At 41.8% G+C, this 17,265-nt stretch overlaps 1 protein-coding gene across 1 annotated transcript in view; it reads right to left on the reverse strand.

Moving 5' to 3' along the window:
- Positions 1 to 8,620, reverse strand: part of LOC126262430 (lysozyme-like) — a 34,439-nt gene extending 25,819 nt beyond the window's left edge. Inside the window, exons 1-2 of the mRNA XM_049959071.1 lie at positions 8,512 to 8,620; positions 4,012 to 4,175 (exon numbers count right to left, since the gene is read on the reverse strand). Coding sequence (XP_049815028.1) covers positions 4,012 to 4,144 — 133 coding nt within the window. The 5' untranslated portion in view covers positions 4,145 to 4,175; positions 8,512 to 8,620. The remainder of the gene's footprint in view (positions 1 to 4,011; positions 4,176 to 8,511) is intronic.
- Between the last annotated feature and the right edge of the window lie 8,645 nt (positions 8,621 to 17,265).

The following is a 17,265-nucleotide window of genomic DNA, read 5'->3' on the forward strand; positions in this document are numbered from 1 at the left end:
CCTGTCTCATACATCTTGCTCACCAGATGGTAGAGTTTTGTCAGGACTGGCTCTCCCAAGGTCGTCAGTATTTCTAATGGAATGTTGTCTACTCCCGGACCTTTGTTTCGACTCAGGTCTTCCAGTGCTCTTGGATTCCGTTTGACAGAGTACGCTTTATTTCTGTGGAAATAGTATCCACTCATTTCAAGTCCTGCATTACCCTCCTTCAAATGATGTACTTCTCAGGTATTGCTCTAACGTGCCTGTACACAACACCATGGTCAGGTAAAGATCCCTGATTCTCATCCAAAACTCTGACGCTATTAGTGGAAAGAATTTATCTATGCCGCCTTCAGAGCAAGAACCGAGCTGTTGGGTGGATGAGGAACAGTTCAATGACGTTTAGCGAGCTGCTCTCAGGTGCGTAGACTCTGGTACAGTTGGGTTGCGAGGCGTTTGTGATCCTTCTACGACCTCGACTGAAAGTATCTGCACGTTCCAACATTGCGGGAGTCACAGCTGTGTGCGGCGGTCGGGCACGGAGGAGACCTGACAGGTTTGCGATGACAGACGCATCGCCCAACGACTCACCGTCCTTTTGTTCACTGCTAGGTCTACGTAGAAATTCCGCAAGCGCCTATCAATATCTACGATGCTCTGGTTTTCCTCCAGAAGAAACTCCACGACTACTCTGCTTTGTCCGCACCTCTGTTACAGGCTCCATTTTGAAAGCTACGTATAGCACCATCACCTAGCTGAACTTCATGAAGCTACAGGGGCTGAACCGGGCATGTTCCACGAGTCTCTCAAATTCTAGTTTTGTCAGCCGAAATCGGCCGAGAAAAATGTGTTGCATTACTTACTAAATGCTCCTCATTGTTCTGGAGTGTAGCCTTCTACGAAAGTAAACTATAGTTAATAACCAGTTCAGACAAGAAGGAAATAGAAGCTTTTGAAGCAGAGTGCTAAAGAATAATAATGACGATTGGGTGGCTAGATTTAGTAACTAAGGGGAGAATTTTGATTATGATGACTATGATTTGAGGTGAGGGGCGCTCAAAATGATCAGCGCCCTGACGAAAAGTCAGCATGTCAGTGTCATGGGTGGGGACAAAGTCTGTCCCCAGATGCGGAGCAGTTTATAATGCATTAAAGTCTGCCTCCATTCCCCACCAGTTTAGGGATAAGGCCTGACAGTTCACAAAATTTTACCAGTATCGGCGAGGATGGGCGGCAGATATCCATAGAGCTTGAGGGCTGCCCTAATACTATATAGAACAAATGTGGTGTCACCGCCAGACACCACACTTGCTAGGTGGTAGCCTTTAAATCGGCCACGGTCCGCTAGTATATGTCGGACCCGCGTGTCGCCACTATCAGTGATTGAAGACCGAGCGCCGCCACACGGCAGGTCTAGAGAGACTTCCTAGCACTCGGCCCAGTTGTACAGCCGACTTTGCTAGCGATGGTTCTCTGACAAATTACGCTCTCAATTGCCGAGACGATAGTTAGCATAGCCATCAGCTACGTCATTTGCTACGACCTAGCAAGGCGCCATTACCAGTCACTATTGATGCTGTAGAACATGTACCGTCAAGAGCGATGTTCACCAATTATGGATTAAAGTTAAGTATTCCAGCAGCTACGTACGTTTTTGGCTATTCTCATTTCCGTGTCCTGTTCCAGACATCACGCCAGCCTGCGTGAGCATAAACGAGTGCCTTTCGGCTTCCTATCCTAGTGGATTGGCTGTCTTGCCAATCCACTATTTTGCTTGCTTAGTTACTTTTAGGAAAAAAACGCTTAAATTTCAGACACAAGTGGGGCAAGACACTGAAATAACTGAAAGTGTAACACATGACTCTCTTATCTCAAGCGTCCGTGCGCGCGTGCGCGCGGGAGCGCGCGCGCGTGCGCGCGGGAGCGCGCGCGCGTGCGCGCGGGAACGCGCGCCCGTGAGCACGCGCGCGTGCGCGCGGGAACGCGCGCGCGTGAGCGCGCGCGCTTAGGAGCGCGCGCGTGCGTGCGGGAGCGCGCGCGCGTTCGGGTGCGCGGCTTCTCTTGTTCAGCACTTGTAAATGGGCCGAACTGGTATTTTTTGAATCAAATGACGTCTTGTTTCAAAGAGGTTAATAAAATGTATATAACACCTTAGTACATTCACAATTTATGTATTTACTTGAATATGACTTTTGTGCTAGCATTAAACACAACTAAGGTTTTTGAAGTTTAATAGCTTTAGCTACAGTGTAGATTTTTATATAAATTAACAGTTTTTTTTAGTTTGAAGTAAATTCACTGATACCAGTATCAGTTGCAAAGCGATTTAGAAAAGATTGCTGTATGGTGTGGCAGGTGGCAGTTAACGCTAAATAACGAAAAGTGTGAGGTCATCCACATGAGTTCCAAAAGAAATCCGTTGGAATTCGATTACTCGATAGATAGTACAATTCTCAAGGCTGTCAATTCAACTAAGTACCTGGGTGTTAAAATTACGAATAACTTCAGTTGGAAAGACCACATAGATAATATTGTGGGGAAGGCGAGCCAAAGGTTGCGTTTCATTGGCAGGACACTTAGAAGATGCAACAAGTCCACTAAAGAGACACCTTACACTACACTCGTTCGTCCTCAGAATATTGCTGTGCGGTGTGGGATCCTTACCAGGTGGGATTGACGGAGGACATCGAAAGGGTGCAAAAAGGGCAGCTCGTTTTGTATTATCACGTAATAGGGGAGAGAGTGTGGCAGATATGATACGCGAGTTGGAATGGAAGTCATTAAAGCAAAGACGTTTTTCGTCGCGGCGAGATCTATTTACGAAATTCTAGTCACCAACTTTCTCTTCCGAATGCGAAAATATTTTGTTGAGCCCAACCTACATAGGTAGGAATGATTGTCAAAATAAAATAAGAGAAATCAGAGCTCGAACAGAAAGGTTTAGGTGTTAGTTTTTCCCGCGCGCTGTTCGGGAGTGGAATGGTAGAGAGAGTATGATTGTGGTTCGATGAACCCTCTGCCAAGCACTTAAATGTTTATTGCAGAGTAATCATGTAGATTTAGAATACGAATAAATTCGCTTCAGGTATTGTACAACCTATTGATGACATGAAAATTTGTGAAGGTGACCAAATCAGACCCAGATTTGTCGCTTATCGCGAGTGGTCGTGTTAACCATCTGTACTCACCTTAGCAGAAGCCAAGTTACTCGCATTCAGCGTATTTCGGTCGGAGTAATTTCCGGCAACGTGTTCATCCAGACATGCAAGTAAAAATTACTTTTAAAATTAAATGTATTTGGTGGCCCGTCTATCTGTTCCCGCTAGTTTGGACAAATCACAGGTAATTCTCTTTTAGTAAGTGCTGAAGTGACGAACAGAAAGCATACAGGACAATTTTAATTGTTCGGTGATTTCATCATTTGCTTTTTAAACGTATATTGCCACTTAAGTATTTTTTCGCAGAAAGAATTACCATTCGTTAGTTTACTTTGAATGGTAAACGAGCCGAGCATTCTCCAAGGTGAGTGTGGGAAAACAGCCTGAATATCTCTCCGACTGGCCAACAGAATCTACAGGCAGGCAAACTACAGACCTGTTTCATTTGCATTTGAAAAGGAAGAATGAATAATTCAGTCAATATACACAACTAAAACCGATTGTAAAGACTTTCCATTTGATTGATTCGACAGAGTGGTTTCACTTAAAAGAGACAACGACTAATGGCTGTTTCTTGACCATCTGCTGTAAACTGTGTTTTGCGGAATCGGTTGCACACAGGACATGACTGTCATTGAGAACTGGAACCACCGACAGGAAAAAAAGCGCCGCAAAGCATGCCGCGTTGTGGAGTACATTTGGAAAGTGTGGTTTTTCTTCTGACCCCTTCCTCTTTCCAGATCTGCCAATCACAAAGTTCTCAGGAGCAGGATCGTCGCTGAACTTAACATTTACCAAACTGAACAACAGTACCGGAATCTGTTACAGTTTCATATCCCACATGTTAGACTGCAGCCGGCACGAGACTCACAGTCCGGCAGCTGGTCCTCGGGGAAGTCCCTCTGCAGCAGCTCGTGGTACAGCTCACACCTCGTGAAGACGACCGCCCGGGAACAAGACGTCAGCGTCATCAGCGCCAGCAAGCTGCAGTACAAGCTCCTCATCTCTGCTAGCTGTGCTCGGCTGTTTGCCAATCTGCAGGAAAAAATGTATTGTGCGCGTCATCTTCACGAGTTACTGTGTAAGGTGTGAGCAGTTAACTCACAAGGACAGCGTACTAAATATAACAGCATACATTGCTTAGGTAGAAAGTAGTAAGTATCTATTACACCTTAAATCTGACAAAGTAAGAACAGGGATCAGCCATTGTTACTAACAGCACCGTTAGCTGTTTAGAACATACAGGTTCTTTAGACGGCTGTTCACGTTTAAAATTACATTAAGCTGGACGGGGTTTTCGTCGTGGCGAAAGTTCCTTAGGGTTGTCGTACCCTGCAGCAAGGGACGATTTACTAAAAAGGTTTAATTTACTGTAACCATGTCTAGCACTGAATGAAAACAACGTAACTAACCCTGGAAGATAGGCATGAGAGAGTTACACCAAAAGCCGTGCGTATTTTTACCCTACTGTAAGATGATTTGGAAGAAGTTAGTATTTCACCACTTACTAAACAGAAATTAATTTCGACTGAGCAACCGCCTGACGAAACTGTCGATTCGAAAGCCGAGACGACACTATTTTTGCTTAATAACCATAGTTAAGAAGCGCCGTTCCTGATTTTACTTCTTCATAGGAATTAACCGACATTTTTATGCAGCCGCTGTTCCACGATATCAATTTTCGACAAAATAAAGACGTCGCATTTCAAATAGGGTTGCCAGGTACAAAAATTGGAAAAACAGGGCTGAGTTATATTTAGCCAGACAGTTTGTACTAAAAGCCAGACTACTTATTTAACGTAGAAATACAGCCTGCTGGGTATTTTCAATCGTTTATTAATAATCAGTTTTTGCGAGATCAGCCTTAAAGCTGCATAAACGAAAAGCAGAAAAGTAATTTCCCAAAAATGATAGCAATTAAGTGCTCAGTCTTCTTCCAAAGATAAGACTATTTTAAAGTAAAAGTTCGTTAAATGAAATTATCTTCTACTCTTCTGGAGCAGAAAATGACAAAATAGTCTATGTCGGTAGTTTCCATTAGACTTATTGGCATGGCAGATCAGTACGTTCTACTTTGCCTCAATCTCTGCGCGTAGCATTGTTGTGACATTTATTTTAGGTTCTTTCGGCCTACGAAGAAAAACGGACAGATATTCGACATACCTCATTCATCACTTTGATTCCACGCGCTTACATGATAAGCTCAAAACAAGCCTTATATTTTATGCTTTATCGATAAAGGGCTGAACAAAAGTAGGACATAGCGAACTTTTGTATACTTGGCCAAACGCGACAGTAAAAAGCCGGATTTGTCTGGCTACTGCCTGCCGGACAATTGGCAACCCACCTTTTTTTCCTCCTCCAAGTCACGGAAACAAATTTGACAGTAAACTCTGAAGTTTATCTTTCTGTAATGTGAAGACAGATGTTTTGATTATCGAGACATACGTTCATGTGTTCCGTCAGTTTTTAACATGACCACTGGTTTTTAAAAACAAACGCATACTAGCGATCTGCAATAAGTGCACAGCTGTGAATTCGGCGGATAGTCACTTCAGGACAGTTATAGGGAAGAACTGATTTTTGGTGGTTCTCCACTCTGTCGTAAGTCTGGAAGGAGCAACTGTGCATTTCTGTAAGAAAATAATTCTTAAGGTTTCTCCTGTACTTCGGCATGTTGATTATAAAAATTAGGGAAATGGAACACGATGCTTCACCTCACTATCGCGTAATTTATTGAAACTACATGGTTTAGTTCGGTTGTTTGTGAAGCTATAATCAGCTGAGAGTTCTAGTACATAAATCCACGGATGAAATCTTAAAAATATCACAATTCATGATGGAAGATAAGCATTTTTTAGCTTAGCTGCTTTGGTCTAAGAAAGTTTCTTTAGATTTTCTTCCACGACGACACCGTCAACTATATTTCAATTTCCCTTGACAGAGGCAGACCGAAGATGTTCCCCGGAGTTCTGGGCGAAATGTCTGCTTTGAAAGCTCTTAAAGAGGAAGCTAGTATATGCTTTCCGTAAAAACACTAACGAATGACGCTTTGAATATTCAATTTTGAGGGCAGCATGTCATTGCTTCTTACAAGGGAACCTCCCCATCGCACCCCCCTCAGATTTAGTTATAAGTTGGCACAGTGGATAGGCCTTGAAATACTGAACACAGATCAATCGAGAAAACAGGAAGAAGTTCTGTGGAACTACGAAAAAATAAACAAAATATACAAACTGAGTAATTCATGCTCAAGATAAGCAATATTAAGGACAGTGTGAACTTAGGAGTCCCGTGGTCCCGTGGTTAGCGTGAGCAGCTGCGGAACGAGAGGTCTTTGGTTCAAATCTTCCCTCGACTGAAAATTTTACTTTCTTTATTTTCGCAAAGTTATGATCTGTCCGTTCGTTCATTGACGTCGCTGTTCACTGTAATAAGTTTAGTCTCTGTATTTTGCGACCGCACTGCAAAACCGTGCGATTAGTTGACGAAAGGACGTGCCTCTCCAATGGGAACCGAAAACATTTGATCGCAAGGTCATAGGTCAACCGATTCCTCCACAGGAAAACACGTCTGATATATTCTATACGACACTGGTGACAGCATGTGCGTCACATGACAGCAATATGTTGTCGACCAACCTAACTAGTACACTTGGCGAATGGGTAAAAAGATTCTTCTACCTTGCCCGATTTAGGTTTTCTTGTGGAAGTGATAATCACTCCCAAAAAAGTGATAAAAACATAAGAGTTTGTCACATAAACTGAAAACAAAAAGTTAAACTTGTCACTCGAGGGAAGACTCGAACCAAGGACCTCTCATTCCGCAGCTCGTCACGCTAACCACGGGACCACGGCGCTCTTGAGCTCGCACAGTCCTCGATATTGCTTATCTTGCGCATGGACTACTCAGTTTGTATATTTTGCTTATTTTTTCATAGTTTCACAGAACTTCTTCCTGTTTTCTCGATCGATGAATGTTCAGTTTTTCGAGGCCTATCCACTGTGCCAACTTATAACTAAATCTGAGGGGGGTGCGATGGGGAGGTTCCCTTGTTAGTACCAGTTGTGAGTAACCAAATGTATCGGTATATATAACTCTTTAAACTATAAAAATAAGCAAACCAATCCAGTGACTGAATAAAACTGTACTATGATGCTACACTCTTGCCTGTATTTTCTTTTCAAGTAGTACATAACATTTGTTGGAAATGGACATACAGCTTAAAGTGAAATCCGAACCAAGACTCAAATTTAAAATTTTACACATAGGCATACTTTTATCGGTTTTGAAAGTCACTAAGCCAAAAAAATCCGCTTATTGACCAGGAACGAACCACAACATTTCTGTCATTCTTGTACGTAACAGAAGGAATCTAGCAATTTCCACGGCACCTCTGTTTCAAAATGTGTGTGTGAAACGCCACAGACAGTCCGCTTCATGAATAAATTGAATTGCACCAAGTAGCACACTAACTTATTACACACCTCTGAATACCTTTTTGAAATAAGAGCAGTTTACATCCCGTCGACGATGATGTCAGATACCGAGCACAAGCTCTAATTGGGGACATAAGTGTAAGGAATCAGCCACTTATCAAAGAAACCATCCCGGTCTTTGCGTATATCGAGTGAGAGAAAAACAGGAAACCTTAATCTCTCTGGCTGGACTGGGATTAAAATCACCGCCATCCAAAGTGCAATCACCTTCTCGCTCACTCAGATCAGGGAGATAAGCTACGTTTATAGTCCAAAACCGACATTGGTCCAAAAAATAATAGAGCACGAATGCAAAGTGCCTCACGTCGTTCTCTATGAGAACTACCGGTACATCTCCAAGAGGCTCCCAAAACAGTTTTCGCAATCAGATTTCCCAATACTGCTTGTGACTAGTCACAGAAACACTCCATTCTCTGGAAATGCGTTTCTAACTGCCAGAATTCCTCTTCCATAAACCATTTTCGCTCCCGTACAAACGCACAACCGTCTTTAGAATGTGCTTGGGTTGTCACGTTAAGTCTCGTTTTTATTTTTATTTTTTTTAAATTGCGGCTCTTCTGGACACAGTGACTCTTCTTAACTGAACGAGAAGTAAATATTAGACAACCCATGAAGCTGTCTACCTCCGATGTTTAATAGAAAAGAAACAACCACTGTACTAAGGCAGGAACCGGAAAAAATTACCTCCGCAGACCATTTACGTATAACAACCGACGACGGGACAACTGGTATTCGACCGGGCTAACAAAACCACATCTGATATTGACATGTAAATACAACAGCGATAGACGGCATGCGAAATTTCGTTATCTTCCTCGAAAAATTATGTCTCGCTTATACGTAGCGATTTCGGTTCAATGTAGTGTACTTACGGAGCGAAACAGGCTTGCAATGACAGAGTGCTTTGCAAGCAAGGACAATGGGCCAGTCCTGTATGCGACTGACTGTAAGTCGTCAATAGAAACTAGTGTTCGGGACATGATTGGAGAGATATCTCTGTTGATACGAGAGATATCGCAGTACCTTGATAATGCAGCGGAAACTGCCAGAATCGATTAACAGACAAAGTACGGCCATATCACAAAGATCGACTACGTGATTAAATGCGCTACAAGAGTCTGGTAGTGGCACAGTAGGCGCCCAAACAACTGAAGTAACATTGATGCCCGTGCGAAAAATAATTTCTAATTCTGTCACAACAGCGCAGAAAAGTGAACGGTCCAAAATCTGACGAAGGCAAAATGGACTAACGCAAGTAGGAAGCTATAACATTGACTTGCTGTTGTTCTTTTAAATCTATTTTACTACATTTCTCCTTGTTATTCACTTTTAATGTTTTGTGCCTCAATCTGAAAAAACGGAACCCATATGGGATCGCTTCGTTGTCCGTCTTTCTGTCCTACTACTAAGAACCCTTTTTCTCGGGAACGGTTAGACATATCACGTTCAAATTTATGTCACATATTAAGGTTTGTGCTCCCTTGGCAGGGGAAAAGTTTCAAACTTCTAAGTCAATTAAATCAAAAGACGTATTCTATATTTACATATATAAACAAAAGTGCCCTGTTCGCTCCTTCTTGTATGTTCGGACTAGTCTGAGGAACTACTGTAGAGATTTTGATAAGTTCTTGGAATTCCTAGGACCGATATGTCGGCCTTATCTGTACCGTAAACAGGCAAAAATAATTGAGATTCTCGAGTTCTAGGATGGATGATATACTCCTACTTTCATTTGGCCAATTTTTTTTATCTTTGAAAACAATTACGTTTCACAAGTCACCTAAAATGCTGAAACGTCACACCGAGTCACACTCTGTAAATTTGTAATAGATACTATTAATGAAATTGACAATAATAATAGTACAGAAGTGTGTCAAATGTTTCTCACTAGGTGAAAATCAGCATAAAAGTTTCGATCATTATTTTAGTTTTGCTGTGGCTAGAATCGTGTAGTATTTCAGAAATGGAGAAGTGGTAGCAATGTCGGCATGGCTTTTTATTAGATGTGTTTATTCACATTAGTGGTTTCGACAACTGAGCCAGTGTTCAGTGACACCTGTAACACCATCAGCTGTTTAACGACCGTTTCAACTTTAACAATACATTGTGTCTGCAAAAAATTGTAGAGACCAAATTCTACAGATAACGAAGAATCCTGTTTTCCTGCCTTGTAAGGTGTCAGGCAAATCCAACACCTTCCATGAAAACCCTGACATGATAAGCAAATGCAGTAGTATGTTACATACTCCGAATAAATCGTCACATTAAATTAACCAAAGTAATACGAGTAACGAGTGAGCAAATGGAATACCACAGATTAACACAAGAATGCCTAAATGCATGTCATACCTTCCCACCGTGAGACAGACGCAGTTCCGAGGGGAGAAACGAGAACAGAAGCCGAGAGCAGAACCGTGTTAAGTTAGAAGGCCCTACGATAGGGGACGGACACCCACGTCTCCAGCTAACCACCAGGACCACCACCCAGCCCATGTTAAAAGCTAGAGCCCTCCAGAAGAACAGTATAGATATTACGATAACACAAAAAGGGCCACACCAGCCGCAAGTGTTAGCGTGAGACTTTTTCGCGTCTCTGTTACGTTGCAAACGTTAAAAACATTGCCCCACCACGAAAAGTATAACGTTTCTCATTGGATAGACAGAATTTTTGTAGGCGGAGCTTAAGGTTAACATTGAGACCCTGACTGGTGAGATGAAAACACAGCCAGACAGTTTTTTTTTTAAACCAACTTCCGTAAATTGTAGTAAGGAGAAGTTAGAAAAGAGTTGCTTCCGAGACGGTGAGATGTATGGAGCTGCGCCGCCCCCTGACGAACACCGACAAGGTAATGAACGCACGCGATGCCGCATTTTTGAGCGCATAAGGCTTCACTCAGAACTGCAAAAGTCTCATTTGTTACATCCCCTTTTTACGTAATACTAGTGTCGATCGTCAATTGAAGCTCATGGAATTCACATTTGCTACGTAAGTTAAAATCTGAAACGCGATAATTTTTCTGTTATATAATTATTGAGAAGCCACATCAGCCACTGTACTTTACGACAAGTTAAATAAGTAATTAAAGATAATTGAGGGTCACTGTAGACTATTTTGATAGTTTTCTCTTTTATGAAACTTAACTTAAATCTATATTATAGATGTGATATGGCATAGGTCATCCTTCGATCCATTGTAGAACTTGGAAACCTATTCAGGGAATATTCGTTCACATTTTTGTTGAACGCAGTTGGTTTTTATCATCCTGTATTAAAATATTTCCTTTTATCAATAGTGCAATTTACAAACAATGTTTTGTGAGTAGAATAAAATTTCCAATGGTAAACTTAACTGCTTTTTCGACGTTATTTTACCAGCTAACTAAAAATAGGAAAGCCTTGAACCCCTTCCACTAAATTTAGTTAGTATTAAGATTCTTTTACAGGGAGTGCAGTGGAGCTGACTCTGAAATCATTAAGTATTTGGTTATATCATCGCTAGTCTCACTGAACTCTTCTGAACTCTACATGTCATGTGTGGTCTGGCGTCTCCTTACCAGCAAAAGGTCCCAGGTTCAAACTAGTCAATTCCCTAAAAAACACGCTCAGAGCGTCGTTGCGCGAAAGTGGTATGGAGACACGACTTACAGCAAACAGGCACCACGCAGAATGTTAGAGTCTTATTATGTAAATGAATTAGGTAAAAACGACTGACACGAAGACAGTGTCATCTTAAAGGGAATGGTTATGCACCGATGTACTTCATGTTGCGGTAGAAAGTTGTATAATTTTTTTTAAAGTTTTTGTCTTTTACAAGTTTTTCAGTACAGAGTGTGTTTTTAAAGTTGTATCTGCTGAATATACAGATCCAATATTTGCAAAATGACTACCCATGTGTAAAAGAATATGAAGATTATTTCACAGACTAATTTGCACTTTTTACTTTACGTACAAAGGACACCTACAATAATAAGAAGCAGTAACTTGAAACAAGTAACTATCTGCTCACTGTACATTACAGGCCTTTCTGTCAGTAATCCATATTTTGTAATGTGAAAGCATACTTCATTCAAAATTTACATAGAGCAACAAGAAAAATTGCAGTCATGGTTATTGAAACTGCCAAAAGTTGAATAAGTTACGTTATAATACTCATACAAAACAGACATAATTCACCATATCTTCCACACAAAACAGACGTAATTCACCATACATTCCATCCACCAACTTTCTTAACCACAACAAAAACTTTCGACCTTAGCTTTCCGGCGTTTCGGAAATCTTTATCATATGAATGAAACATACTTTACCATAGAAGTAAACAATTACTTTGCTGCACACTGTAGACAAAATACAGCAAAGTTACAAAATATATACAAATAAACGTACATCAACCTACAATCTTTTTTTCCAAATGTTTGCATGCATTTATACCCAGAGTATAAGGCAGGGAAGATTCCGAGAAGAAAGGCAGCAATAGTGTACTTTACAAACCTATACACCAGCTCTCTCACTTTCAGAAAAGACGCGGAATGACAACATAAAATATGGCCGCAATGAGTACGGTGTGTCACCACAGGGGCGCTGAATAACGTGCCACAGTCTTTCTGTGTATTCTCCATCTCTTTGAGCACTGGTCGCTACTGGAACTTTGAAACATGCAGCTACTGTATGCTGCAGCAGGGTGTGGTGTTCAGAAATTCGAAAGATTGTACAGAGAAAAGTTTTGCAACAGCACCATCCTGATTGGACGGAACATGACAAGTTAGTAGGTCGTTCAAGCAGCAGAGAATTAACAAAGAACATTGACAAAGAGTTATTCGCGCAGTAGGACCTCAGGAAATAGTGCTGAGCCACGTGGGCAAAGTCTCATTAATAAACATTTCTCACCTTCTCCGTGCAACTCAGTTCAAATCATTGTGGGTAGAGACTGTTGACACAGCAACAGTTGCCCGCCTATCATATGGAACGTGTACAAGCAAGATGGCGAATTGATTTAGATGCTAGTGTTAATTTCTGGAAGAAAATTATGATGTAATGTATTCATTAAAACTGGAAATTGTCAATTTTTAACAGTTCCCATCAGCGTACGTTGTGGCAGTCTTGTGACACGTCTTAATAAACTGAAAATAGAGACAGTAGTTTACTGGGCGATTTAAATAACTTGTTCCTAGTAACAACAAACCGCATCCTGAAAATTATATATTAAACTCTAAGCGTTTCACATATATTTCGCCACTGACGTATTAGTCCAAATTTCTAAATGGAAATTTTTTCCTACCTCAGAAGGTTTTCATTTAATTACAAATGCACTGTTAGAAACAAATATTTCTTTCTAAACTAAAAAGTAAAACGCAGTTGCGGTGGGAGACCACATGGTCCTCCCTGGCCTATAAGGGAGGGATACACAAATTCCTTTCGTGAAAATACCTTCTGTAGTTGACATAGTGTTCGCAAAATTATTTCAAGGAGGGCTCCGACTGAGTTTACACTGTGTTACAGGTGTGGCGCATAGGCTAATGTTACCCGCTCACTCACTAAAATAACACGATCCTCATTTCCAGAACTCTTGCACAAATAACCTACGTACTCTATTACTTAAGTGCAACATGTACTTTTCTTGAAGAAGATTGTAACCTGACGCTAGTTTCCAGTGGCGTAGCGTGGTTGTAAAGGTTGGGGGGCCTCTACATTTTTTATAGGGAGACAAAATAGTACAATAAACAATAATTCAAAAAAATGAAACAAAATCCATCAAATAAAACAACAACAACTACTACAGCTACTACCACCACTACCGCCGCCACTGATAATAATAATAATAGTAATAATAACTAACTTGTTCAAGGAACTATGACAAATTTGTAGAACTCCAGCAGCAAGAGAAGAAGCACTTATATTTTCTTGTACACAAGTGCAATGCGCCTGTCTTTTCTTTCCACGAATGAGTCTATAACTCGGTCTACAAAGATCTGATCACTGGATAGCTCTCTAAGTAGTGTCTTTTCTATTGCTAATGTGCTCAAACACGACAACCGAGTGTTGGGCATTGAATTCCTTAAATAATTCTTCACCCGTTTAAGAGTACTCATGCTTCGTTCACTGCTTGCTGTAGTTGCGGGTAGGATCAAAACCAAACGCAGGAACTTCATTGTTTCTTCATAAACAGAATCTAAATCATTGTTGACATTGTACTTTAAGAGGATTCTTGGAAATAAGTGTTTTTTCACATCAGCGTATATGTTACAGAGTGCATTTTCAAGTTGTTCTTGTTTGAAAAAAGGGTACTGTTCTGATAACTGAAGCAGTTTCAACTTTGGGAATTCTTTTTGATAGTTCGGGAAACACTTTTCGTTCAAATGTTCACAAACTGAATTTGTGGAAACTCTTGAAACCTTCTTCCCTTCTGAACAATTTGCAAATCCAGTATCTCGTAAGTTAGTGCCTTGAGAGATGTCTTTTGACTGTCACGGAATGATAAGTTGCCATTTGAACACAAACTACATTTAATGCATTTATCAACGAATGTTTCCGTTCTTAGTTGTCGTAAGTGTCTCAAAACAGTTCTTAATTCGTCGTGGCAAGCAGTTATACTGACACATTTTGACTGAAGAACATTAAGGAAATGAACAACATAAACAAAGCACCCTCGGTAGAAACAAAGCAAGTAGACAAACGTAGGATCATCCATCCGTCGTCTCATTCTCACAGCACAGCTCAAAGATTCTGGGTCCCACTGAGAGTCTGTATCATCAACTGTATAATTAAAAACACTATATAGCTCTGAAAAATGACTAGATATTGTTAAAACTGCCCTGGAATGAAAGTTCCAGCGAGTGTTGCTTGCATGGGCAGTTTAAATCCTTTCTCAGTTAGCAATATAGTTTGTTTTGATGATTTGCTGAAAAACGAATGGAATGCAGTAAAATCATTTACAAAGATGCGTACTTGTCCAATGATTTTGGAGGCATGTAACAGTACCAAATTCAGTTGGTGTGCGTAACAATGAATAAACAGCGCATAGGGACAGAACTGCTTCACCAATTGTTGTAGTCCTCTTTCTCTGTCCACCATTACTGAAGCGCCATCATATGTTTGACTAACCACTTTTCTTTCCACATTCCATTCTTTCAATACTGCATGAATAATGTTTTACAAACCTTCAGCAGTTTTATCTCCAGAAACATCGTAAAATCCAACGAATCTTTCCTCAATTTTGCCTGCAGTACAGTATCTGAATATTATACTCATCTGACTCTTGCATGACACGTCTAATACTTCATCAGCTTGAATCGAAATGAAATTGCAGTTCTAAATTTCAGATCTTATTTTCTCATTAACTGCCAGAGTTATCATTTCTATTACATCATTCTGTATATCTAGAGAAGTTCCTTTAAAGGTTGAAGATCATGACAGATGGTTTTAGATTTACTGCTCTCCTTGAGCTAGTAAATCCAACAATTCCAGATAGTTACCTTTGTAGCTGGAGGATTCATCTTCTCGATGGCCACGAAAGGCTAGTTCTTGTTTACAAAGAAATACAATTGCCTGAATAATACAAGCCAATACTCTTCTGTTGGATGCAACTTGTTCGTTGTATTTTATTGCTGTCAGACTAGAGGCTTCAGAAAGGGCGCGCTCAAGTCTACTTTTGCCCAATAAGTGAAATGATGCTTTGTTCTGCAGGTGACGTTTTGATATCTGATGCTATGGTGCTTTCCTGTCAAAGCTCTTTATTGTACAAATGCCCTCATTGCACCATTCCTTTTCACCACCAAACAGAAGACATATACAACAACATAATCTGTTATTAACTGCATTCGCAGTCAGTCAAGTATACTTTTCATACCAGGCTACCTGAAAAGTGAGTTTTTTTGGCTTCACTTACAACTACACTGAGTATAGGAGTAGGTCGTTTGTCCTTCAATTCGCACTTTTTTTCGTACGGTACGTTAATGTAGAGAAAGGCGTTTTTAATAAAAATTCTATAAGGTGTTCATTTGCTCGCTTACTCATGTTGGCGACACGAGGAAAATATGCACAAAAATCATACAAGAATGACTATGAACACAAACCGCGCGACTGTTCACTTCCGGGCCGGCCGCGGTGGTCTAGCGGTTCTAGGCGCTCAGTCCGGAGCTGCGCGACTGCTACGGTCGCAGGTTCGAATCCTGCCTCGGGCATGGATGTGTGTGATGTCCTTAGGTTAGTTAGGTTTAAGTAGTTCTAAGTTCTAGGGGACTGATGACCATAGATGTTAAGTCCCATAGTGCTCAGGGCCATTTTGTTCACTTCCGTGTTAAAAGCCAGCATAGAAGCGGCAGAGACTAGTCTCGATACCTGCTAGCAAGTGCAGCGCACCGGCCTTCGTGGAAGAGGGGAAGTGGAGGGGGCGCAGGCGCACACAGCCAGGTAAGGGAAGGGGGCAGAGACTGAGAGCAGTCGAGTCTCAAGCAGGCAGATACACCAATACTCAGGGTGCGGCGCGGGCTACAAGACTGATGTCTTCGCACATTTAGAGCTCTTAGCAGAAAGTTACTTATATTTTTGTTATGAATTACTATTGCATCTTTTTTAAGCACGAATACAGGGGAGACTAAGCCTCAAAGTCTCTCCTCACGCTACGCCACTGCTAGTTTCCTGTTTCTTTCTTTAGCAACCTCTTCGGTGGATACTATGTGATAGTACGACTTCCCTTCTCTTTCCTGCTCTCTCTGAAACCATTGGTTTCATGTTGAAAGCTTGCTGCCCTTAATTATACACTCCTGGAAATTGAAACAAGAACACCGTGAATTCATTGTCCCAGGAAGGGGAAACTTTATTGACACATTCCTGGGGTCAGATACATCACATGATCACACTGACAGAACCACAGGCACATAGACACAGGCAACAGAGCATGCACAATGTCGGCACTAGTACAGTGTATATCCACCTTTCGCAGCAATGCAGGCTGCTATTCTCCCATGGAGACGATCGTAGAGATGCTGGATGTAGTCCTGTGGAACGGCTTGCCATGCCATTTCCACCTGGCGCCTCAGTTGGACCAGCATTCGTGCTGGACGTGCAGACCGCGTGAGACGACGCTTCATCCAGTCCCAAACATGCTCAATGGGGGACAGATCCGGAGATCTTGCTGGCCAGGGTAGTTGACTTACACCTTCTAGAGCACGTTGGGTGGCACGGGATACATGCGGACGTGCATTGTCCTGTTGGAACAGCAAGTTCCCTTGCCGGTCTAGGAATGGTAGAACGATGGGTTCGATGACGGTTTGGATGTACCGTGCACTATTCAGTGTCCCCTCGACGATCACCAGTGGTGTACGGCCAGTGTAGGAGATCGCTCCCCACACCATGATGCCGGGTGTTGGCCCTGTGTGCCTCGGTCGTATGCAGTCCTGATTGTGGCGCTCACCTGCACGGCGCCAAACACGCATACGACCATCGTTGGCACCAAGGCAGAAGCGACTCTCATCGCTGAAGACTACACGTCTCCATTCGTCCCTCCATTCACGCCTGTCGCGACACCACTGGAGGCGGGCTGCACGATGTTGCGGCGTGAGCGGAAGACGGCCTAACGGTGTGCGGGACCGTAGCCCAGCTTCATGGAGACGGTTGCGAATGGTCCT

This window comes from Schistocerca nitens, chromosome 6, assembly GCF_023898315.1.
Source record: "Schistocerca nitens isolate TAMUIC-IGC-003100 chromosome 6, iqSchNite1.1, whole genome shotgun sequence".
Lineage (NCBI taxonomy): Eukaryota > Metazoa > Arthropoda > Insecta > Orthoptera > Acrididae > Schistocerca > Schistocerca nitens.